Source organism: Filicampus tigris, chromosome 22 (genome assembly GCF_054856515.1).
Source record: "Filicampus tigris isolate MCC_2025a chromosome 22, RoL_Ftig_1.0, whole genome shotgun sequence".
NCBI lineage: Eukaryota > Metazoa > Chordata > Actinopteri > Syngnathiformes > Syngnathidae > Filicampus > Filicampus tigris.
In genome coordinates this window covers 8,109,748-8,134,092 of record NC_141238.1, presented here as the reverse complement: position 1 = coordinate 8,134,092, position 24,345 = coordinate 8,109,748, and the positions used below count along the sequence as shown (strand labels likewise).

General features: G+C 43.2%; 2 protein-coding genes and 1 long non-coding RNA gene across 6 annotated transcripts; 2 read left to right on the top strand and 1 right to left on the bottom strand.

The window, feature by feature from the left end:
• The first annotated feature begins 206 nt into the window (after positions 1 to 206).
• LOC147126798 (uncharacterized) lies at positions 207 to 3,724 on the top strand. 2 transcript variants are annotated; one of them, XM_086022998.1, is made up of 7 exons: positions 207 to 351; positions 939 to 1,308; positions 1,564 to 1,692; positions 2,650 to 2,726; positions 2,806 to 2,967; positions 3,063 to 3,176; positions 3,251 to 3,724. In XM_086022998.1, the coding sequence occupies exons 2-7, from the start codon at positions 948 to 950 to the stop codon at positions 3,293 to 3,295; spliced, it is 888 nt and encodes a 295-aa protein (XP_085879124.1). In that variant the 5' UTR covers positions 207 to 351; positions 939 to 947; the 3' UTR covers positions 3,296 to 3,724. The 2 variants fall into 2 exon arrangements, with proteins under 2 accessions (XP_085879124.1, XP_085879123.1); XM_086022997.1 differs by having other exon boundaries at positions 2,647 to 2,726.
• On the bottom strand, positions 1,434 to 4,655 carry LOC147126797 (uncharacterized). Of its 2 annotated transcripts, none has more exons than XR_015084830.1 (2): positions 4,033 to 4,655; positions 1,434 to 3,493 (listed from the first exon to the last, which is right to left on the bottom strand). It is a non-coding gene; the product is annotated as an uncharacterized LOC147126797 (long non-coding RNA). The 2 variants fall into 2 exon arrangements; XR_015084831.1 differs by having other exon boundaries at positions 1,434 to 3,459.
• Positions 4,105 to 24,331, top strand: rassf3 (Ras association domain family member 3). 2 transcript variants are annotated; one of them, XM_086022993.1, is made up of 7 exons: positions 4,105 to 4,675; positions 8,110 to 8,258; positions 20,492 to 20,599; positions 21,758 to 21,946; positions 22,034 to 22,121; positions 22,337 to 22,452; positions 22,609 to 24,331. In XM_086022993.1, exons 1-7 carry the CDS (start codon positions 4,189 to 4,191, stop codon positions 22,759 to 22,761), a joined length of 1,290 nt encoding a protein of 429 aa, XP_085879119.1. In that variant the 5' UTR covers positions 4,105 to 4,188; the 3' UTR covers positions 22,762 to 24,331. The 2 variants fall into 2 exon arrangements, with proteins under 2 accessions (XP_085879119.1, XP_085879121.1); XM_086022995.1 differs by lacking the exon at positions 4,105 to 4,675 and adding an exon at positions 7,299 to 7,627.
• Positions 24,332 to 24,345: the final 14 nt, after the last annotated feature.

The following is a 24,345-nucleotide window of genomic DNA, read 5'->3' as shown; positions in this document are numbered from 1 at the left end:
CAGTCGAGCTATTCAATCCCAGGATTTTTTTTTTTTTTTTCAAACGTTAGGGTAAAGGAGGGTTCGAAAATATCTGGTACTGAATGAGTTAAAGAGTACGTGTATATATTTTGATTAAAGTAAATATAGGTACACAGTACATATGAATTTTTTGGCTTGAATTTAATTTGCGGTTACGTTCAAGTGGGGCGACGCCATGACGTATCCATGACGTGGCACGCACAGCACTTTTGGAGTGACGCATTCCTGAAAGCGGAAGTGAGCGACAGAAAGAAGAAGGCAGTTGGAAGGTGTATTGTTTGGACTTGTTTGCCGGTTTAAAAAAACAAACAAAAACGCCTGCGTTATTCTGTAAGTAATTTGTTTCATTTTTAAACTTTTAATGAGCATTTATCTACATTTACTGAAAATAATTGTTGACGTCTCGTGTTTGTCCAAGTACTTGTCAAATGTTTTCCATCTAGTTGCCATGTGAATAAGCGTATTTTATACTTAAAGCTCATCTAGTTTTTAAACCTTATTTTGTACCCCCATTCTACTATCTTGATTATATAAATTATTTTGTGTGGAAAGTGAAATGTTTCTTTCCAATTAAGTGGGTTACCTGTTAGCCATTTAAATAAATTAATTGTATTACCGACGATTATATTTTCTCTCATACGCTGTTATACTCTCAGAAATCTCACAATTCGGATTTGTTTCGGTCTTTTAAAAAAAATTTTTTTTGACTTGTTTAATGACGTAGATACTTGGTGGTTTCGGTGAAGTCACAAGACTGAGTTTATGACCTCGAGTAGTTTTATTGCATTTCCCGCCACAAGAGGGAGACAACACACTAAAACTCTATTAGGGTATTTGTGGATTGCTAGATAGATGTTCACTATTATTCTAAATGTGTTCTTTCTCTTGTGTAAAAGCTGGTTTGTGTTCCCTTGCAGCAAACCAACATGGCCAACGGACGCATTGAAATTCACGACCCCTTCGCCAACCACAACGACCTCAGCGGGCCTACCTCGGACGCAGACAACGTCCAAAACATGCTGGAGTTTCGCCTCCTGATGGCATACACCAAGTGTAGACGGCGGGAAAAGAAGAGCCAGTCGTCCGTCAAGGACGGCGGTCCAGACTCAACCCACACGTGTTTGCTGCCGGCCGAGAGCCAAGAAAAAGCCACGCCGACAAAGACCAAGAAGAGGATAAAGTGGAAACGTCTGCCGAGCATTTTGGTATGCATCAAGCCCCAGGCAGGCAAACGTCAAAAAGAGGCTGAGGGAGAAGATGTCATTTACGAACAAAGTTTTAGAAGTGGTAAGGAAGCAACAATCCTACTTTGGATGCGTACATCTTATGACAATAAGCAAACGACACTGCGGCGGCCAGTGAGAACATGACAAAGTCCTCCAGAAGTGTAACATAAGCCAATCGGAATTGAGTCTGCCTCAGTCATGTTTCTTTATTGTCGCACCAAAACATTCACATAACCAGCATCAAGCTCCATGGAGAAATCATTGATAAATCAATAAATATATATATATATATATTTTTTGTATTGTGTGTTCAAAGTTTCTCCGGTGGATTTGAACGAGTCGGAGGAGAGGGACGAGATGGACGAGTTGGCGAGCAGGCTGACCGAGATCGCAGACGAAATCCCTTTCGCACCCCCGGAAGTCGAGGCCGATTCTCCCAGCGATGGTGGGCGAGGGTGGCAAAGATTGTTTCTAGCCTTTTTCCGTTCTTTAGTCATCTACACAAGGGTTGCTTTCACCAAAATATGGATTTCCGACCTAAAAGTGGACAAAGCAAGCTTTTTGTGAGAGAAAAATCTCTCCGTCAGAACAGTGACGTTGATGCTCGTTTTTGTGCTTTTGTGACAGTAAAACAAAACTGGCAAAGTGGAAATATCAGGGATGTTAAAGCATTAACTATGGAGATTAATTCAAATTTTATAATGCACAAAAAAAAATTAACTCAGTTAACTCAGTTTTAGTTACTTCCTGTAGCAGCCAAAATTGGAAAGTCACTGTCACAAAGACTGACTTTTACGTAGTTTTACTTTAAAAAGATGCTCAAATTTTCACAGTTTGCAAAGCCAAATTTAAATACCATATTCGTTGTACGTCTTTGGTGTATCGTTCAGCTGTTGTATTTTAAAAGAATCATATTCAAGGATCAAAGAAAGCTATTAGAACCGTCTTTGAATCGAAATATACTTTTATATTTTTCCACGTCAATTTAAGATTTTACTCACGTAAATATCGGTTCCAACCTTCGTCCAAAATTGTGGCTGAAAAATATGATTAATCGCGATCAATTGCAGAAAATGTTGAGATTAATTAGTTTTAAAAAATTAATCGCTTGACAGCACTGGAAATAATCATTTACACAGAATGCAACACTGCCATCTACAGGTGTAAGTTCATCTCTACAGTTAGTTAGCAAGACCCTTTTTCCAAAACAGTAATTGTGGGATGCCGGTTGACCAAAATGAACATCCACGGCAGTGACGAAGTTAAGAGCCAACCTTCAGTTTTTTGAAATTCCTGCTTTATTTCCCATGGAAAGTTTCCAACCTTAATCTTGCACGGTCATTAGAAGCTGATTGGTTGAATGTGTGTTTTTTTTTTTGTTGTTTTTTTTTTTCTCCAGAAGAGGACGCCAACGTGGAGAAGCTGATTGGTCTCCTGCTCAGGGAGTGTGGAGACAAATTTGACGAGGAGGTGACAAAGGTGAGTCTCCGTCCGCCGTCTCTTGCAAATCTCCTTTTTCCGCCCTGCTGCGTTTTCATCTGGTTTTTACGTCCCGCAGGATTTGAATGAAGCTTTAAGGTCCATGGAGCGTGTCTGGAACCACGGCTTCTTCGAGAGGCTGATGAAGACGCTGCTGATAAGGATGGGGCTCTTCAACGCCGACCCCGAAGCGTTGGGACCGCACACGTCGCCCAAGACTCAAATTGCAGTCACGTGCGAGGTAAAAAAAACAACAACTTTGGATTGTTGATTTGACCTGTCGCAGGCGGTTCACCGTATCAAAATGTATTCCGAACGATTCGTTGTCGTCCACAGGTGACGAGTCGCCTGTCCGCCGTCAACACGCTGCCCATGAACCGCCTGTTTGGCTACGGCGCCACCTACCTGCAGAATCACTTCTCCTCCTGGGCCAAGCAGCAAGGCGGTTACGTAAGCCACACTTTGATTTTGATGTGCTTCCGATAAATCTTTTAAAAGCGATTGAGCATCGTCGTCTGTTGCAGGAGGCGGCGTTCGTTGACGACGATGGTGACGATGATGTCCAGTGATGGCCGCCAAATCGTTGCCAGTGCTGCCTGATTCGGCGCAGTTAGCGCCTCAATGTTTTGCTACGTCAAAAACAGCGTTACTTGGATTTTTTTTCCCCACTGATTCTTGTCTTCTTTGCATGCAAACTTTGCGCGACTTGAAGTGGCATCTAACATCCATGACTCTGAAAAACGTTGAGATGAAATGTCAGGATAAACCTAAAGTGCACAAAAAAAATTTTTGTAGTGTATGTTTTAGGGCACATAGGTGATGACATGACGGGGAAAAAGATTTATCAGCGTGGTGACTTTTGCCTAAAATAGATCATTCTATTTTCATAATGGTGTGAGGTACACAATGCTGCTTTGCTACTGTTTTGTCTGAACAAATGTACACTGAGCAAAGAAAAACATAAATAAAAATGAATTAATTTAAAATGTTTTCACATATGAAGCTGTCCAGACTGATTTGTTTGTGTTTGAAGTCATCAAATGCTTTTATATTTTATATTTCAGGATGAACACTGCACGGTGTCATTTGAAGACTTGAGAAACAGCGCCCTCGTGTGATCGGGAGAATTATGGCAGCATTGTGTCGCAACAGGCAACTTTCAGTCTAAGTGCTCAAAATGAGACAATTAGGGTGGATGTGATTAATGCCGAATTGAAAACTCGAGTTCCACGAATGAAGTTAGTTATTCATTAAACGCGCGGAGGTTAGCATGTGCCTTAACTTGAGAGTCTTTTCTTGAACTGACCGTTTTTTCCAAGCGAGCGTAGCTGGTCCGCCCGCTCCTCTGCGGCCGCCTGTGAAATGAGATCCAACCCGTTCTAAGCCGCGCCGACTCCCTCAACCTGCTCGCCGACTAGGAAACCCGAGCGGCCAGTCTCCTCCTTCACGACGCCTCACGACCATGAAGGTGATCCACCACGGGGGTCGCAAGCACGTCGCCGCCACCGACCTCCTTCCGCTGCCCGGACTTAACGCCAACCGAGCCCCGCTGACACCGAGCGACTCTCCGGGGGAACATTCGCCGCCACCGGGCGCCAGGCTGCGCTTCCCCAAGGGCAACAAGGGCGCGATGGTCAAAGTGGTCCGGCGGCACCTGTCGCCTCAGCCGCCCAGTCTGGAGAGCCTGGAGGCGGCGTGGAGCGGCAGAGCCCAGCGGAGCCCGGAGCGGAGGAGCGGCGACCAGGAGGAAGGTCACGCCGGGGGGCCTCCCCGCAGCCGGAAGAAAGGATTCAAACCCCCAGACGTCAGGACCATCTTCACACCCGGGGAGAAGGACCCCCGGGTGAAGGAGGAGTCCGGTGAGGGTCACAGCTTCGGAGCAGGTGGGGAGGGCACCTGGTGCGACGTGTGCTGCAAATACATCTTCCAGAAGGGGCTCACATGTGCAGGTCAGCAATGACACTTACACACAAAAAAAAAAAGAGTTCGTCTCGTTTTGTCATTTCAAAGTTCAGCTCTTAGCGATTACGTCAGATTGTACCAATTTTGACTCTTACAGCCACTTTTGGCTCATTAAAATCCATTTATTCTTAGTTAGTCACTGGATTGAAATTGACAAAGTCAATGAATATTTGTAAAGAGGCTAAAAGAGGAATTTAAATGTGAAAGTTGATATTTGTTGAAACATTCTTCGTATCTCGAAAATGTCAGCTTGTTCGTGGGCCAAATGCTAAAGTTGACCTAAAGGGTTAAATGTAAATTATTTTTTAAATATCATTATTGTCAAGCAACTTAATGACATAAACAAAGCAGGAAGGCGTTTTTTTTTTCCATTCTTCCGTCAGACTTGCAAAAAGAAATCCCCCAACGATTTGCCGTGACGACAGACGCGGAATGTTGCCGGCATGCGGCCCGACCGGCTCCAGTCCGAAAGGATAGTGAGCCTGACCAAAAATTCCTCGAACCCGACTCAAGTTTGTTTACATTCTGCGACTTTGTAGTGCCTCCAAAAGTGGCGCTTGCAGTTCCACACGAGCGCGTCAAAGTTGCCCGAGTTGTTCACTTATTAACAAACACTCAAGGTGATTGCGAAACATTCCGGAATTATTTTAAACTGTCCTTGTTTTCGTGCTTTGGCCGTAGAAAGAAGTGTCATTTGCACCATTTTGTAGCAGCAGCAAGTATGTTGAAATGAATTGATGAGTTTCATTTTGACAAAATAGTGCTTTGCCGCTATCCCTCGTGCCAAGGGACTTGGTGCAAGTGAGTTGAGGAATTTTTGCCATTTTGTGGTATCTAAATGCAATTTTTTGGTGGGGCGTCAATAACTGGCGTATTTGTAATTTTCGCAGAAGAACCTGGTTCATATTTCTACAAATAGCGGGGCTTCACTGTACTCTGCAGTCCACTAGTACGTCGAATTCTGAGTGTGTGTGAGAAATCGTGACTGTCCCACGATGTGTGTGTGTGTGTGCGTGTTTTGTGGAGCCCAAGTGTCACAATGGCTGAACAAACAAGGGGAAGCAGCTGACCCTCCCAATCGGGGGTCGGCATGTGTGTGTATTGGGTGGGTGGCGCTGCTGTGACACACACACGCACACATGCGTGGCGGTATCATGGACGGCAGTGGTGGTTGCTCCAAGTTTATGCGGCGGAGCAGAGGAGCCTCCATCAGGGCGAGGTGATGGGCGTCGTCAAAAATTTTGGTCGAACTTTACGGAGAATATCAGGATTTTTCTTGCGTTTTCCCGCCACCATGAGGCGCTCAGGACGACTAGAGGTCAGTTTGCTGTGGCAGAACTCGGGTGAGTTAAAGGAGTCCCTACTTCCTGTGTCTTTTGGCGTATGGCTTCTTGAGACTTTTTTTGTGGGGCCCTGCGGGTAGACATGGCTACCAAATTTCTGTGGAAATGGTTTTGGTGGCGGAATTTTAAAACTACTCCAGGGCTCAAGGATCCTTGGGAATGATCACAAAGATGGTTGCTTCAAAGAAGAATGGCAGACTTCCTGTTCCTTTTTGACCATGGCTTCTTGAGACGTTTTTGTGGGTCTATTCAAGGTAGACATGCCAACCAAAATTCTGGTTGCTAAGTGAAACTGACTGCACGGGCTGAATTTTTAAAACACAATTTTAGGCGGCAACCATCCTCGGAAAGGGCCCTAAAATTTTTTATTCAAACCAAAGTGGCAGACTTACTGTAGTTTTTGGCATGGCTTCTTGAGACTTCTTTGATGGGCATGCCTACTAAATTTCATGTTGATAAGTGGAAACGGCTCCTGGGGCAAAATTTTTCAAAAATTTAGTGTGGCAAGCATCCATGGAAGCAGCCCTAATATGGTGATTTCAAAGTTCAAACCAAAGTTGGTCGATTTTTTATTTTTTATTTTTTTTTGTGTCTTTTCGGGCATGGCTTCTTGAGACGTTTTTGGATACTCATGATACACATGCCTGCCAAATTTCATACAGTATCTCAAAGTAAAATTGTCTTCACGGGCAGAACTTTAAAAATGCAGCCAAGAGAATCCCTGGAAAGGACCCCTTCAATGGTCACTTGAAAACAAAATATCTGACTTTCTGTGTTTTGGGCCATGGATTCTTGAGACTTTTGTGCTCACCAAATTTCATGGTGCTAAAAGGACCTAGCTTCAGTGGCTAAATTTTGAAGACCTTTTGGGTTTGACCTGAAGTTGGCAACTTCCTGTGTCTTGAGTTTTGCTAGTTTTGGTTTTGTTGAAGTGGACTCGAGCCCTTCATGTTCACACGACGAGATTCTTTTCCCAGATGCTGCTGCTGCTTGCCATTAGCTCCTCTGAGCCTTCCCGCTCTCCCTCCTTCTTCAAACACAAACCTGATTAGCGCCCTGCTGCTAAACGGACGACCTTTCAACCCCTTTAGCACTTTAGCAGAGCTGGGCATTTTACAAAAAAAATTGAGCGTCAGTTATTTATTGGTGGGGTAGTAACCGTATAGACCGGTCCGCCTCTAATTTTAAACGGCCGTAGTCGGCGAGTCCGACTAAACTTTCACTTGACCTCCATCCAAAATGGCGGCCGGAAGGAGGGCTCAAGCCCCTCCGCTTGGTGCGTGAAAGCGGGTGTGAAATCCGACAGACGCCCGCCAGTCATAACAGGAGACGTCAGTCGGCCTGGGCCAGAAAGCATGACTCAGCGCTCCCCACGCAAACTGCCCACTCGGCAAAACTGCACAGTGGCGCCGCGTGCGCGCCCGCGTGCGCGCACGCGCGTGCTCACAGTGAATGCCAATGGCAGACCCCCTAAACGCAGAAAGACGGTTTGGAGTGAGCCAGCGAGCGACCTCGAGGACGGGATTGATTGGTGGAGGTGGGAAATGGGTGGCGCCTTGTGCAGTCTCACGGATGGACGACAGGTGCCAAAAGCAGGTAGGTTTGTGGTTACCCGATCGGCACACGTTACCGTATCTGCCGAAGAGCCACCCATAGCATTAGAAAGTTCTATGTTTTTATCTAGATTAGCATATTTTGGACAAGTGATGTTCATAACAATATCAATAAATCTTAATTGGACGGGGAAAATGCAGTTAGTTACAAGCTTGCAGCTGATGTGATGCATATAGAGGTTATATAGGTAACTAATTGTCAATTTATGTCCCCAGTTGGGCTTCCACTACATCGCAGTGCAATATGAAATGTAAAATATACATCTGTTAAAAAGGACAAAGCAACCACCTAATTCAATAAAACATAAAAAAAAAAACTTCTTGTCTCAGAGTTGCCACAGATTATATTGAGATGTTTCCATAGTGGAATAAATAGTGGCAAAAAAGTGCACAAAACACAACGCAAAGATACGGAGTTTGATATGAGTGAATGATTTCTATGTGCCGTTGCTTGTGCGTTTGCAGGCTGCAAGTACGCGTGTCACGCCGCCTGTCGGAGCCGCGTGAGCCTCGACTGTCACCCCGCCGCGTCCGCGGTGGCGCCGGCGACATTGCCCGTCACTCAGGACCAGCTCAACAACAACAACAACGGCAACCATACGCCGCCGTCACATGTGAGTGGACACACATTTTCGTGGGTGATATTTCAATTGTTATAGGCCTAGGCTCACTTTAGGTTCCATGTTCTTTTTGGGGTTGATTGGAAATGATTAAAAACAAACACAAAAAATAGAGGGCAGTTCATTTGGTTTTGTGCTTTATTGATGTAATGCCGTATGAAACCACACGAGGGCGATCGTTTCACGTGCAGTACGTTGACCTCTGTGCTTTCTTGCTTCAATTAAAAAAATAAGTTAAATGACTAAGTTAAAATAAATATTTTAGATGGGGGATTTATAATAAAAGAAACATATTCTTAAAAGGAAGGTATTATTGCGGTATTACTGTAGTTTTTCAAACTTTAGTTTTAGTTAAACACATAGTGAGTGTGCGTCTCTGAACGCGTATTTTGCTTATGAAAAACACCGAACTCCCACTACGTGAGCTCACACGCCTTCATGTGTCAGTCTTTAAGAATGGTGCGTGTGTGTGTGATTCCTGGAAGGCTTGTGTGTGTGTATGCGGGCTTCTGGTTTGTGTTAGGCGTTACACAACATCTGAGTTGATTTTCTGACGAATACACCGCTCACACTAAAAGTTGTGTCATGTTCTTATGACGTCTGCGCTGCTTTGGCAACTGAAGAATTGATTGATTTGAGACATCAAAGGTGACCAATGTGTCTCACACGCGGTATTTTTTGGGAGTAATTGTGGGAGAGTCGTTAGAACTCGCTGCTTAGTTTGTAACAGGACAAAATGATGACGAGTTCAAAGGTCAACTCCTCAATAAGGTCACATTGCAGTGTTGACTGGGGGTGAGGGTGGAGCTCTGGATGATGATGATGTGGGTGTAGTTGCGTGCGTTTTGTTCTGTTTTTTGTGCTCGTATGTGGAGTATCTCGCTTCTGTATACTTTTCATTGCATCTTTTCCAAACGGAAGGACTAGCCCGTGAATAGAGGTCTTGTTTAGGCTTCATCGGGCACCTTTTGTGTTTGGAGAGATACGGACTCATGGAGTGAAATGATGGTAAACTGTGTGCAACGTGCAAGAACATGTCGTCCACACGCCGAATATGTCACAATGGAACTTGTCAGTCTGTGCGCATGCATTGTTGTCTAGCGTGTGTGTGTGTGTGTGTGAGACATGAATTATGGCAGACGCTGAGGAATAATCTTTGAGGATTAAGCGGGTCACGAGCGGGGCAGGACGGACAAAGCTTCCCCTTTCGTGCGTTTTGACAGCAGACGTGTCCCGAGTCCATCGCGGCACCTTTCCCGCTTTAAAAAAAAAAAAAAAAATTAATGTCAAGAAATATTTTGATTTAAACTTTAATTGACATAGCAACGGGTTCTCAAACCAGGGGCGGAGCCATGGGTGGGGTTGGCTGTGCACAGGCCCACCCGGATTGACAGATTGCTCACCCAGTGAGATTCATACATACTTTAAAATTTTTTGTAAATTAATTATTTTTGAATTTGTGTTTCGTTGTGTTTTTATTATTTTATTGAATATTAATAATGGCATAATTGTGGTTGTGGATTATGACCAGTGAAAGAAATATTCAAGACCATCCTAATTTTTCCAGGCCCACCCATTAGCCATGTTTTGTCCCCGCCCCTTTCTCCAACTTTTTGATAAAATTGTGGATTTTTTTTTTTTTTTTTTTGTACAGTTAAAATCTTGTAAAAATTGTTTTTGTGTCAAATACCTCTTTCAAGTGTGGCATTATATTAGTTTGAAGTTCCCGACTAGCTGTGTTGTTGACTTTGCACTGGTGGCTGGCGGGCTCGGGGCCGCGATTTCGGACCGCACCCCGGGTGGCTGCTGGCTTATCCGCCAATCTGTAATCTCCTGGCAGATGATGTGGAGGCTGTCGCCAGCTGGTTTGCTGCTCCACTCAGACATGTGGGTCATCCCACTGGGCTTCCATGCCAGGATTCCCATCGCGACTCCACAATTTGGCCACACTCGGCAGCAAAAGTGACATTTTTCTTTCCCTGTTCGGTTCGGGGGCGAAGAAATCTCGATCGGGGTGGGAGCTGAGACTCACTGTGTGCATGTGCCTTTGCTGTTATCTTCAAACCTCAGTTCGGGATTCGCTGCCAATGACAATTAAGGGATAAGTCAAGGATGAGGGGAAAATAAACGAGGGACTTCCTGCCAATCGTAGCATTCAAAATAAAACAAGCTAAGATAAGATAACCTTTATTAGTCCCATAAAAGGGAAATTTGCAAGGGGATTAAGGATAATTCAGTTTGAAAGTCGCTGCATTCAAAACAAAAGATGTTAGGGATTAGTTGGGCTCTTCTCTACCAAAAAACAAAACAAAAAAGGAGCCGTAAACAAGAGAAATGTGTCAGGGGCCCCAATTAAAAAAACATAAATGCAAAATAAAACAGGAAAAATAAGAATTATAGTGGTGGCTAATTTCTTTTTAATAATTCAAAACTCCTCAGTAAGATTTTTCATTTCATTTTTTTCATTTTTCGCAGAGGATAAAGAATATGTACATGTGGTTATTGCTATATTGTCTGTGTACATGTGTTGCTGCAGTGTTTGTATTCAAATCTGCATCGCGTCACCGATGCTAGTTGTTGGACCGTGTATGGTGTTTCCTATTGTGTGTTAGCATTAAGCTAGCAGATTTAGGCAAATAGCTTTGTCAATGTTTTACTTGTTTTTGAGTGTTTCGCCCAAAATTCGCCAGCGTGGTATGAACACGTCGAACTCGCATCCTTTGAACCGAATGAAGTTGTTATTTCACACAAACTTAGCCCGGACATGTCACTATGCTAATTTGATGTCTTTTTTTCTTTTTCTTTTAATTGCTGTTTTCAGCTTGCTTCCACTCTGCGTGTGTATTTATATTCGCCGCCACATGAAACGGGGCTGCAACGGCAGCGTCCGTCCCTCCTCGAGACGACATTCCTCCGCGCTTTGATCGCGCCGCACCACAAATTTTGACTGTCAGGGCGAACTACGGAACCAACAGTCAACAGCACACACACTCACACACACACACACACACTTTGAAGATCGGCTTCCGAACTCCTGAGGCCTTTTGGCAGGAGATCCTTTCAGTCAGTTATTCACACCTGGGAGAACGCACACAACCGTAAAGCATGACTTTTTTTTTTTTTTAAATGAAAAAGGAACAGCCCCAAGTAAAAAGTAAAAAAAAAAAAAAAACATGAATGACACAATTTTTTCATTCATGTAGCAATGTCAGATTTATGTGATGAAAAGCAGGTAGAACTAAAATTCAGACTTTTTTCCCCCCCTCATAAAAGTAGAACTTTTTTCTTGTGAAATATTTTTTTTTTTGTTTAATTCCAACTTTTTTTTTTTCCCTGGTAAAATACCGACTTTTTCAACAAAAAACGTTTTTTTTTCTCCGGACTTGGTTTTGTTAACAAGCTCTTTCCCACAGTTTGCGTCATGATGCTGATGGGGTTGTGAAACACCCTTAACTGCTGGTTCTCAGCATTTAAAGCAGCAATAAAACACACACGCACACACACAACCTACAACTCCACATCTAAATTACAGGCGCACACACACACACACCTTTCAGACACACCTGCACATGTGTAAGGACGGAAACTAAATCACGGAATTGTCTCTTCTGACTTGTATTCTTTATTGTGAAGCCAAAGGTCAAAAGCGAGGCCTGCTTATCTGTGTGTGTATTCACGCAAGTGAGTGTCTATACGCTCTTGTGTGTGCCTGTGTTTTTTGGATTTGTTTAAAAGACAAGAAAATGGATGGCGGCTTGGCTGCCCCTTTTGTGCCACGTTTATTTTTGGCGCTTTTAAATGAAAGCTTGTCTGTCTAAACATCTCCTCGGGCGGTGCAGCGTGATTTAGGGCATACGCACATTTTGTTCTGCGGCTCAACTTGCTAAACCTGTGTTCTTGTGGCTTTCTAGTTCACCTGTCTGGGCTCTTTTTGCGTTGAAATAAAAGCGGCAAGTCTGACGTCATTTGGAGTCGTGAAATGTCCACGATTAGCAAGAAAACGGTGTTTCCTCCTGTGAGCGAGTGCAGGCAAGTGTTAATGTGTAGCAGTAGCGCGCACAGCTGTGACAAACTGCTGCTGACCTTTTATTTTAGGAATGTGGGTAACCGTATTCCTTTCTGTGGTGTGTGTGTTTAAAGACCTTGTGAATATGCAGAGCGACACCGAGCTCGCATGAGGGATCAGATTCAGTGGAAGACTTTGCATCGCCTCTGGCCTTTGTGCTGGTTAATTTTCACTTAGTCATGGTTTTGGATCCCTTTTCATGTTTTTCCCGTTTAAAACGTCTTTGTTTGCTCAGTAATGTAATCTGAAAGCCTTTATGTGAGAACGTATTGTATGCAGAAGTAAGCAGTATCTCGTACAGAGCATTTCTACTCTTTTTTTTTTTTTCTGTTGGAGACAAATGAATAAATAAATTCGACTTTTTAGGAAAAATATTCTAAAAACGGAACTTAATAAAATGTGACTGAAAGATTTTTTTCTTTTAAATACCCCAAAAAATAATAAAAACATATTTTTTTTTTATTGACGGAATATTAAATTTTACAATTCAATAACATTTTAAAATTTCATTTGTCAATATTACAATGATCAATGAAACATGAACAAAAAAAAAAACATTCAGACATTCCAGTACAAAATGTTGACGGACTTCAATTAAACAACTTCGAATATATTTAAATATATTTTTTTACCTTTCTTGTTATCTACTTGTTTTAAACTTAAGAGACGAAATAATAATTATATAATTTAAAATGGTGTTTACTTCCTCATTAGTGTTGCAGCAACAGCTATCCGAGCGCTGATTGGTTGGTTGTCGTGTGTCAGGCGGGACTTAGCTACTTGTATGCTATTGGCTGGTTTACAAAGAGCTCTCGTAGTGGGCGTGGTCTTACTGTATGCGTTCTTTAGCGTTCAGTTACTAACAGTCGGCGTCAACTGCTCTGCTGCTCCTCGCCCAACTGAGACGGCAACTTCCCCAAGGTATATCGACTCGAAAGTCTCCAAAGTCACACTCCGGTGAATGTATGTTGGTTTAATAAGCGACAGTGGTACTTTTCTTTCAAAGATGGGGGCGGTTAAATGAGTCGCGCCGGCGGAGCGGAGCGACTGCGGGGAGGAAGACTGGCGAGCGGCTTGGAAAGCGGAAATGATCCCTTAGCAAGCAAGCGTCGACCAAAGCGAGCACTTGAAAGGCGCCGATCTACTTTTTGGTTAGTTTTTCAAGTGAATGGCAACTTTTTGTTTCGGGAAGTAGTTTGATGCGGCCGAATTGGAGAAGAGAAGTTTGTTCTCGCCAATGACGTGGAATAGCACCATGAGCAGTGGCTACAGCAGCTTGGAGGACGACTCCGAGGAATACTTTTTCACAGCCAGGACTTCATTTTTCAAGAAACCTTTGGGCAAAGTCACAGAGAGCAAGGTAAAGATGAACGTGCACCTCGCCAACCCCCGTATAAATTGTTCTGACGTGACGTCTGAAGAGAGACTTTAAACGCCACCATTTTAAATGGACTTGAAGGGGTGGTCCACCTGTCCTTGCCCTTCTTCCTCCCTCTATCTAGTCATGGAGGAATAAAGTAACAAACATGTTGATTTTAATGACGAATTCATTAGATTACCCTCAGCTTTCCAAACAATGTATATTTTATTTTCCAACATACTTCCATACGTCATTTATGTCTCAGTCATTCTTAAATGGCCAGAATGTCCAACGCGGTTTGGAATGCAGAGTGACAAGTATTTGCTGAGCAACCAGTTTTGGGGCTTAACCCCCCCCCCCCCCCCCCCTTGCCCCTGGTTACTATGACTTTTCACACATTTGACCCAATAACACATTTGACCCCTCCACCCTAAATGTAATTCTTTCTTTTTGCCTTGTAAAGTCCTAGAAAAGCGTGCAAGCCTCCAAGTCGTGGATTGTTAGTTAGCCTTGGAAATGCATCAACACATTCCCAGGAAGCACTGTGTTGACACAACCGATTTGGTGCACACTTTTTGGCTGTGACGCAAATCGATTTGTGTATCTGTGTGTGAAATGTATGATCGTTCATCCTACAACAAACCCTTTAACACGAGCGTGTGTGTGTACGCACAATGCGGCCCACAGAGTTCTCCCAAAGCGAGGTCACGGCTTGCCGCCCCCTTAAGATGTGGCCTCGGGCCCGCAGCGGGACGCCTGCCGTCGTTTGGCGGTTACACCCCCCCCCCCCCCAACCCCACGCCCCCCACATGCCAGCACTAATTACAGCCTCGGAGGGGGCGGGGACCCCCAGAGAACATGTGTGGGTCGGTTGTGCGGAATGACTGGCTGCGCCTTCTTGTGTGCTGTTTGTCCAGTTAAAGGGCATCGGGTGTTCCCACGGATAGATTGCGGGGAATAAAAATCTATGATTAGAACGATTTTTTTTTATTTTTTATCGTTTTACCCCCCTGAATGCTTTCAAATTCCACACCAAAATGTTCAAGCAAAACCTATACTTAAGTCTAACAAAGGAGCTTAAAGTGACAGTGTAGAATGTTTTGATTTTTTTTTTTTCCAATGGTCATTTATTTTTAAAAACCCATGATAATATGCAAACAAATATACTTACTAGGGCTGTGCAATTAATCGGAAATCAATGACAATTGTGATTATCACACTCCACGATTACAAAATTTGTAGAATCATATAAAAAACGATTTATATCCATTTATATCCAACGGAATATGTTTGTTTACACAAGGAAATCATACTTGAATTTATACATTTGCACTTTTTAAACATTTTTATTTTATAACAAGTAGGAATGTAACGATTCACTCAAGCCCCGATTCGATTTTTCAGTTTCCGATTTTCTATTTGGTTCGATTTTTATTTTTTTTTTAATTTCTACCATGCTTGTTTCTGTGCATTAGTGCAGTTCTGCAGCCATCCATAAACGCAATACGCAAAGTTTGATGCAAAAGCATAATTTGATCTACACATTCAAAATGTTCTACGCATCTGGAATGAAAAAAACGTTTCAAGACATAATTTTCTAGGTGAATTTAAGCAACTCGATTTTCGATTAATCGAATCGATTAATCAGGGCGAATCGATTTTAAATTGATTTTTGATTAATCGTTACATCCCTAATAAGTAATCTCATACATTTTGTTTGGTCCAAAAGGAACTTTCGTAAATTTGTCTTTATATTTTTTCCGTTTAAATATTTTTTGTACCCCGAAAAATTGTCGTTTCAATTATGACCAAAATAATTTTCATAATGGAGCAGCCCTAATATGTACATTAAAATGTATTATTTTGAAAGTGCATCCAAGCAATTTTGTGTTTGAATAAGAGCCACTTCGGTTTGTGTAAGTCCGCCCGCGTGAGCTTGTCCATCCGCAGGTTTTAATCAGCGCGTTGCCCGGGTGAAGGCAGAAGTTTGTGACATTTAATAAAGCGGAGGGGAGAAGACGAAATGCTGAGAGACGTAAGGAAGGCATTCAAATGAACATCACTGTCATGTACATCATTAAAAGAAGAACAGCTTGAACTCCGTTGGCAGCATATTTAAAGCCGTCGCAAGACACAAAATGGAGAAAATCTTACAAATAACACACGCGGTCGTGTATAATGGCGTTTCTGTGTGCAAATGTCACACTGACTGACAGCTCTGTGTGTGTGTGTGAGAGCGTCTCCATGACACACGCACACAAACTGGTGTGTGGGGGTTTTTCCTGATAGTAGTCATTCATGTCAGTGTGTTTTGGCGCATGTCAACCGCTTGTTTGTGCCTTTTAATGTGGTTTGTTGTGTGTTTGGTGGAAGGTTGTCCTCAGGTCCCCAGTTTGTGCCTCACACACCAGCCAAAAGTCAGCTGATTTTAAAAAAAGAAAAGCCGAGATGCAGAAAATTTCCAAGGAGACTTATACAGTTTCTCCTTTTTCCAAACATTTCCAAGTGAGAGGAAGGTGAAAGCCAACAACACATAAAGTCCCCATTAGACATCTTAAACGTGAAGTTGGCAGACCTAGAGCGTTCACAGATGAGCCGAAACGTAAATCATTAACGTCCATGGCGGCGTCATAAAGATGTCGAGGAAGCTGATTTTCATGCCAGTTGCTCTCGGCCCCGCGGAAAACTCCGTGAACCCGTCACGCTTATTTCTCGCCGCTATCCGCCGGCATGAAAGCGAGTCGCTTTGTGTGTGAGATCATCTGTTATCCGCGCATCTCCTCTGCGGGCCCAAGCGCGGGTTTCACATGTTTTCATCTCCGAGGGCCACGGCGGCCAGACGGCGCGTCTGCGTGCCTGCGCCATGGACACATCGCAGCATCTTTTGAATTTGTTTCAAACTTCCTCTTTTTTGTGTTTTTTTTTTTTTTGTGTTTTTTTTCCCCGCCTCCTCAAATGTCGATCATCACGGCCGACAACCTGCCAACTCATTCCTCCGTTATCTGTTTGACCATCCAGCAGTGTTATTAGTGACTGCGTGTTTTCACGTCTTTATCATCATATAATGCAGCCTAATGCGATTGCGGCCTAAAATGAGTCGAGAAAAAAACACTGACGCATTTTGGACTACAGTGGAACCAGAGTTGTCATGCATTGGCTCAGTTTAAGAAGAAGAAAGAAAAAAAAAAAAAAAAAAAAAAGTGTGACTAGGTCATTGATTTTCTCTGAATTGATGCGTGTTGGCCCCGCTCGATGATGAAAAACACGATTATTTTGGTAATATTTGAAATCATGATGATTCAAACGATCATTTATTTTTTTGGTACAAAAGAAAATGTTTAAATGTAAAAAAAATATTAAAATAAATAATAATAAAATAATTCCCCCCCCCCTGCTTAGAGAGCAATTTATTCCTTTATTACCCGAGCGAGCTCGTAAGCACCGGTTTAGGTGTAAAGTTGAAGGTAGGTAGAAGTTGAGGTAACACGTCACTTGAAGTTCATAGGTAAAAGAACAACAACAAAAAAAATATATTTTTTTTCAGTTTTTCTGAATATTTTTTTTCTGTTCTTCTGTGTGATTTTTTCCTGTTTTTCGGAATGATTATTTTTCTGTTTTTCTGAATAATTGTTTTTCTGAACAATTTTTCCCGTTTTTCTGAAGAATTTTTTTCTGTTTTTCTGAATCATTCCCCCCTGTTTTTCTGAATCATTTTTTGTTTGTTTTTCTGAATCATTTTTTTTCTGTTTTTCGGTGTAATTTTTTGCCGTTTTTCGGTGTAATTTTTTTTCTGTTTTTCAGAATAATTTTTTTTTCTGTTTATTTTTTTGATATAATTTATTCCAAAAAACAGAAATAAAATTTTTTTTAAAAAACAAAGTCCATAACAATTACTCAGAAAATCAGGATATTTTATTTTTCAAACAAAATTTCTAAAATTTCTTATCCCCCAAAAAAGTTGCAAATGTTTAAATTTAAGTATGATTTCCTTGTGTAAAAAAAAAAAAAAACACAGTGCGATGAATAAAAACGCATATGAATAATCGTTTTTTACGATTATGCCAATTTTGTCATGGTGGAGTGTCCCGCTCTGATCAGCGCATCCTGCCCTATGTCAAACCTTCAAAGTAAAAGAACATCATTTGACCGCACTTCATTTGGCCGCACTGGGTCTTATGTAGTAGCCGCGCTCGATAAACAAGCACAAAATAGCTAGCATGCGATAGCCATGTGAGCCACCATAATCAAGTTTGTTATTACGCAGAGATCCCGCCCCCCCCCCCCCCCGCCCCCGCTCCCTCCGTCCCACATTCTTCCGCTCTAGATTTCCTTCCTTCCTCCATCTTTCTATTGTACGTCACTTCCTGTTTCGGCCGTATTCTTTGCTTTTGTTAACACACCCCCTCCGATTTTTTTTTTTTTGTTTTTTTTTTTTTTTCCTTCTGACCTGTTGACGACAGCTTATGTAAACAAGATTTCTTTGCAGCAGGTTTCCCAGGCGAGCACAAGTGGAAACGTTGTGTTCCGCGCGGCGCAAGAAAATAGCGCGTGCTAAAGCCCCGGGGCAGAAGTCCAGTTAAAACTCCACATTGTCATTTGGCGCCATTACACCCAGCCCCCGCCTTTTAAAGCCATACACACTCAAAGTCACAGATACAACATCAGTAGAGCTTTAGGATTGGGACCCCAAGCGGACGAAAAATACTTGCGGCGCCTCATCCGCGGGTTATTTTATGTTTTTAATGAATCAACGGGATGAACAGGAGAATACTCGATTGTAAAAATCGGTTGGCGCATTTAAGTGAAATTGAGATTTCATACTTATTGCAAATGTCTTAAGGCGACCGTCTGGTCTCAATGTTTACCTTTCTCGCCCACCCGTGTCGTCTTCCTGCTTCTCCCCACTTCCTCCCCTTTTTTTTTTTTTTTTAAAACACCCTCATCACACTCCCCTAGGCTCGTTTTTGTCTGGGTGGTCCGGCAGTCTGCGGCGGTTTTGTGTCAGTACAGCACGACCGCGTCGTTTGTATTTTTTCTATTTTTTTCTTTCGTGGTCTGCACTTCAGTCGGCGGCTTTCACTTCCCTTTTTTTTTTTTTTTTTTTTTTTTTTTGCTCAGTTTGTCGGATGGAAACATGGAAGCGACTGTGTGTGTGTTCACCTAATAATGGAGGAATGTGGAAAGGTGTGGTCCATCTTGACTTCCCCCCTGTGGACGCAACAGGAAGTAACATAACCAGGAGGAGGAGGAGGGACGTTTTTTTTTTGTTTTTTTTTTACACAAAAGTAAATAAATAACATGAAGCCAGAAGTGGGCCACTGTGTAAATGTTCCATTTTACTCGGTCAAAGTCACAGTTGTTTGGTCTTCCCACAGCGAAGCGTAGCGTAGCTTAGCTTAGCATGCGATGACATCATCTGTTTACATGCGGACGGGCAGATAATGGCCGGAATGCCGCAGGTGTGTGTGCGCGAGCACGAAGATAAGAGGACAGCCGGCCTTCGAACTGAATCCAGCCGTCAAGGTTAGCATTTGTGAGAAGATTAAAACGTGACCGTCAGCTCACATGACGCTTGACTGCCTTCAGCCGAAGGTGGCTTTGACTTGAAAAAAAACATTTTTCTAAAAATGCATAATACAACAAACGCACATGTTAAAACGTTCCTTAGTATCTCGTCACTCTTTTGTTGGAAAGAAATGAGACTGTGGCATAACATCGCTTTGAGAAAATGAAGACTCTCACTCGCAGTTCTCCAAAAAAGAAGCCAAGCGTGCTTGCCTCCAGTTTGGGTGTGACTCCCAGTTGAAGTTTAGTGCAAAACTGATCCAAATCGAAATTGTACATTTAACTCGTTCACTGCCAGACATTTTCAGACCTCCTAACGTTTGGAAAAAATCGGGAAAAAAATAGATAAATAAGCAATGTTTGAAAAAATATATATAAATAAATTCCTGGGATTGAATGGCTGGACTGTGGAAAAGACGAGTGAATCCGTCAATGGGAGCGAACGAGTTAAACGCCGAAATGTTCAACCACCAAACCACGCAGCACAATTTCATCCATCAAAAGTCTGCCAGCTTAATGCTAGCATAATAATGCAAAACGACATAGACAGGCTAACCCAAAATGACCATAGATGTTATGGTCATTACAAAGCGCCAAACAACCCCCAACTCTTAACCACTAAAACGACTGCCTCAGAATCCGCGCTATGTTGGCGTGAATAATGAACCGCGATGTGACGGGGGAATGCCGCGTCATGTCAAAACGTCCGCTTTTTTTGACACGACGCGCTTCCTTCCGGCCGACGCCGTCGGGTTTCGTCATCTCATTACAACAAACATCTCGCACACACACACACACACGCGCGCGCGACGCGTTTCTGTGTGTGTGCGCGCATGCACCTCCCCCGCTGCTCCTCCAGCTGCGACGTCTTCGCCTTATAAGGCTCCCGTTCCCGGCACTCTCCCGCGGCGCGTGTGTGTGGTTTTTAATAGAGCAGAAGCAGCGTGTTGCCCTTGTAAGCGTTGACAACACGCACGCACAACGAAAGAATGCCAGAAAGTTTCATTCCAGGTCCGCTAGCGAGAAGCTAACGTAGCTTCGGCTTTGCTATAACCGCTCGCGCGCGGCGCTTGCGACGGTTAGCCGGTTTGACAGCCCGCCGCTAGCCGGCGCCTGCAGTCGGCTCTACTTTCACCCGCCCGGCGCCCACGTCACTCACCAGGCCAGGCCCCGGCCTGGATTTAAAGCCACGCGCACTCAAAGTCGGCGTTTCTCCGACGTTTGCCCTGTGCTCAGGATGTGGACAAGGAGACGAAGCTGCGCACCGAGTTCAGCCGCGAGGAAATCAGGCAGAAGATCGAGCAGTACAACACGCTGACCAGAGACCACCTCAAAATGACCCTGGTGAGAACACACGCACACACACACACACACACGTATGAATAGCGAATGACTTTCTGTGTTTGCATGAAGTCGTTTGTTTGGAAAACGCGCGCGCGGGCGGCTACATCAAGCGAGTATCTTCGTCTTCATCTCGACTCGTTTTCCTCGCGGACCTCCGCATTCCATCGCCGTGACATCAAACTCGCCGCTATTGTTGTGCTCCGCACGGAGGAATTGAGTCTCCCCTCTCACATTTTGAACAGAACTCAAAGCCAGGGCGCTGTGCAATCAATCGAATTTCAATTACAATCAGGATTATTGCACCCCACGAGTACAAAATTGGCATAATCGTAAAAAAATGATTATTAATATGCATTTGTATCCACTGTAAGCACTGAGTTTGTTTACACAAAGAAATCATACTTGAATTTATACATTTGCACTTTTTTTTTTTTGTTTTGTTTATAACTAATTTGCTCAATTTTGTTTGGTCCAAAAGGAACTTACTTACTTATTTTTTTACATTAAAAATTTTCTTGTTTTGTACCCAAAAATAAATGATCGTCTGAATAATCGTGATTTAAATTATTACCAAAATAATCGTGATTTTTTTTTTTTTAAATGTCATAATCGAGCAGCCCTCCAAAAGCCATTTCCTTTTATCGTTAGCTTCACGCTAGCACATCATGTGAAACCCTATGGAACTGCTTAACGTAAATTAGCGTCGGTTAAAAACGTGAACGCACACCGAGCAGCAACGCTTAATAGTGAATAGAGAAAATCGGTGAAAAACTGCTGCTCCGTTCTAATTTCCATGGGAAAAAGAAAAATCCGGGGGAAAAAAAAGTTAATAAGCGGATGATGAGCTTCAACGAAACAAAAATCTGGGGAAGAAAGCGGATGATGAACCATAACGAGTGGGCGAAAAAAATCAATAAAGTGAGTGATTTTCATGTTTTCCTTCTATCGTTTCATCTTGCCGCGCCAACTCGTGCTTCTTCCTTTCCATCTGACATCCTGTTGATCCTGTGTGTACACGCACGCACACACACACACACACACACACACACACATATCCAGGCCTCTAATGAAGTAATGAGATTAAAAGGACGACGCCGTGGGGCCCTCCGAGGCCATCTGTCCTTGACGCACTCTGCCGCCTTTTTGTCCTTGGCTCAGGGTTCCAGCGGCGTGTACACGGGCTTCATCAAGGTCCAGATGGACCTGCGGAGGCCGGTGACGGTGCGCGCCGGCCGCAGGGCGCCGCCGGCGGGCGGCAGCGCCGCGCCGGCGGCGGGCGAGGCCTTCTACCTGCCGCGGGGAGTCAGCAACACCCTGCACATCAGCTCGCACAACACCGTCAGACAGGTGCGCCGTATTCCTTTTTTTTTTTTTTTTTATATATATATTCCCGAAACCGAGAGTCCGGAGCGTCAAAGTTCTTCTTTTGTCCAGGTGATTGTGGCCCTGCTCAATAAATTCACCGTAGCAGACAACCCGGCAAAGTACGCCCTGTACAAACGATATCGGCGCGAGGAGCAGGGTAAGACACTGTTTACAAATAAATAACCCCCAGATCGTCACGTTTATATAAGATGGTGGTTTTGCCCGTCCGTCTTTTCAACTTTTATGAGCTTTTTAGCGGCTAGTATAAAAAAAAAAAAAAAAATCGTCTAGACAGCTTCAAAAATGGATGTCATTAAACAAAGAAGCTCACTAACCGTAAAAATCTGTGTGTGTGTGTGTGTGTGTGTGTAGTGTACGTGTGCAAATTGTCGGACGGGGAGCAGCCGCTGTTTCTCCGCCTGGTGGCGGGACCCGACGACGACACGCTTGGTTTTGTCCTGCGGGAGCAACAAACCGGGGAAGTCTTGGTAATTATTCCGAGCAATTGTTCGTATAAAAGAGTGCTTTGCCAATAAATCGAGTTTACGGAATGAATTAAACTTGTAAGTCAAGGTTAACGCTGTCGCGCCCGAGATGGAATATTGTTGCGGGTGTTCCTAATGTTATGACCGTTACGTCGTCAGTGGGACGCCTTCTCCATCCCGGAGCTGCGCAACTTCCTGCGCATCCTGGACAAGGAGGAGGACGAGCAGAAGGAGGCGCTGCTGCGCCGCTACGACCTTTACCGCCACAGACTGAAGGAGGCGCTGCGCGAGATACGGGGAGGAGCCCCTTAGAGCGACCCCCGGAGCTTTTTTTTTTTTTTTTAATAACGTGGCGAAGAAGAGGCGTCTGGACTTTTCGGACTGATGTGCCATGAACCTTAAAAAAAAAAAAAAAAAAAGAATACTTATTTAATTCCCTCACTACAGTCTGTACAGATTTTGTTTTATTTATATGGTTGAAGCTTTTTCTTTTTAGTTCGGCAGAGGCGGCAAAACAATCACAAGGCAGAGAAGAGGAGGAAAACAAAAAGACGCTTAACTGGGAGGATGAGAAAGTTGGATTTGACGGAACACTCGGGGAACGGACCTCGGGATGATGAAGCAACGAGCGGATTCAGGATGTAGATGACACGGGATAGAGGAAGTAGAAATAGAAATGGGAGGCAATAGAAAGCGGCCGCTTATCTGGCAGGGAACACGGCTGCACGCCTCGTCTTGGGGAATTGTGAACAGGAAAGAGAAATGAGTCGCAAAATGTGCATGGTATTGAGCTTTTGAGTGAAATTGTAGTTTGAACCTAAAATACGCTATAGCCAATTTGCATTTTGGGTTCACCCTGAAATTTCGCCCAACTTTTGGTGAGCAAGCATCCGCGGTGCACGTGACACGAGCATCAGCATTTCTAGTCAAACAGCACCTTCTAGTGGACAAACTTAGCAACTACTCTCCGACTTGTGTCTCTTATTTTTGTATTCTTTTTCTTATACGCGCGCGATATAACCAAAGATTATTTTGTAGTGTTGCCTGGTGCAAAAAAAAAAAAAGTAGATGCAGAATATATCGAGTAGAGATTTATTTAAATGATTTCTATGTCTATTAAACACTGGCTTTACATGGAAGCACCGAATGGTCAGAAGCAGCACTAAAAAGTGCATTACGATATCATTTGAGATGGACACAAAATCTTTATAGGCAATGTGAATAAAATTGGGCATTTAGGCGATTTTTTTCAATGCTGGAAATTTTAGTAAGTTTGCAATTTGTATTTTGGTCTTTTTTTGCTTCCGTACTTAATTCGAGCGTCTCCATGGAAACACGTTTCACACGTTGGTGTGTTACTGTAAGCTGAACTTGACATCGGTTGTATCAACTTTGACTTTTATTTTTGTTTTTGGGGGGGCACTTTAAATGACTTAAATTCAGGGACGACGGGTTGGTCATTTCTTTTGTTGAATATGTACGTGATGTTGGCCTTTTGTTTTTAATCAATTCAACATCCTTTTTTTTTCCTTGTTTGATGGCTTTCGTAGGCAGCCATTTTGAGAGTATACACTGAATCACATTATTGTGTTACTATGGCAACATGTTATCCAAAGGCTGTTTGATGCATGGTTTTATTGTTTTGTAACTGGATATTCAACAAGTGTGAGACTACGAAATACGTCACGCAGCTGTCATCCCAATTCTAATCGACGTTGATTTATCGCTGATTTAAAAAGCCTTGAAGCCATATTTAAAGAAGTTGGTCCATCAGAAAACCTCAGCAGTGCCTTTTTCTATCATTAAATAGCATCTGCAGATCGAAAAATGTAGCTGGAGAGGAGAGCTGTGCAGCTATTAAAAATTTAAAATATAAATAACGCCTTTTGTCTTTAT

What these genes read in the sequence shown, in the direction of transcription:
- LOC147126798 (XM_086022997.1), top strand. Translation starts at nt 948, where the DNA reads ATGGCCAACGGACGCATTGAAATTCACGACCCCTTCGCCAACCACAAC. An exon ending in TTGACGAGGAGGTGACAAAG is followed by an intron (nt 2,727 to 2,805) that starts GTGAGTCTCCGT and finishes TACGTCCCGCAG; the next exon opens with GATTTGAATGAAGCTTTAAG. An exon ending in AAATTGCAGTCACGTGCGAG is followed by an intron (nt 2,968 to 3,062) that starts GTAAAAAAAACA and finishes TGTCGTCCACAG; the next exon opens with GTGACGAGTCGCCTGTCCGC.
- rassf3 (XM_086022993.1), top strand. Translation starts at nt 4,189, where the DNA reads ATGAAGGTGATCCACCACGGGGGTCGCAAGCACGTCGCCGCCACCGAC. An exon ending in ACCATACGCCGCCGTCACAT is followed by an intron (nt 8,259 to 20,491) that starts GTGAGTGGACAC and finishes CCCTGTGCTCAG; the next exon opens with GATGTGGACAAGGAGACGAA. An exon ending in AACAAACCGGGGAAGTCTTG is followed by an intron (nt 22,453 to 22,608) that starts GTAATTATTCCG and finishes TTACGTCGTCAG; the next exon opens with TGGGACGCCTTCTCCATCCC.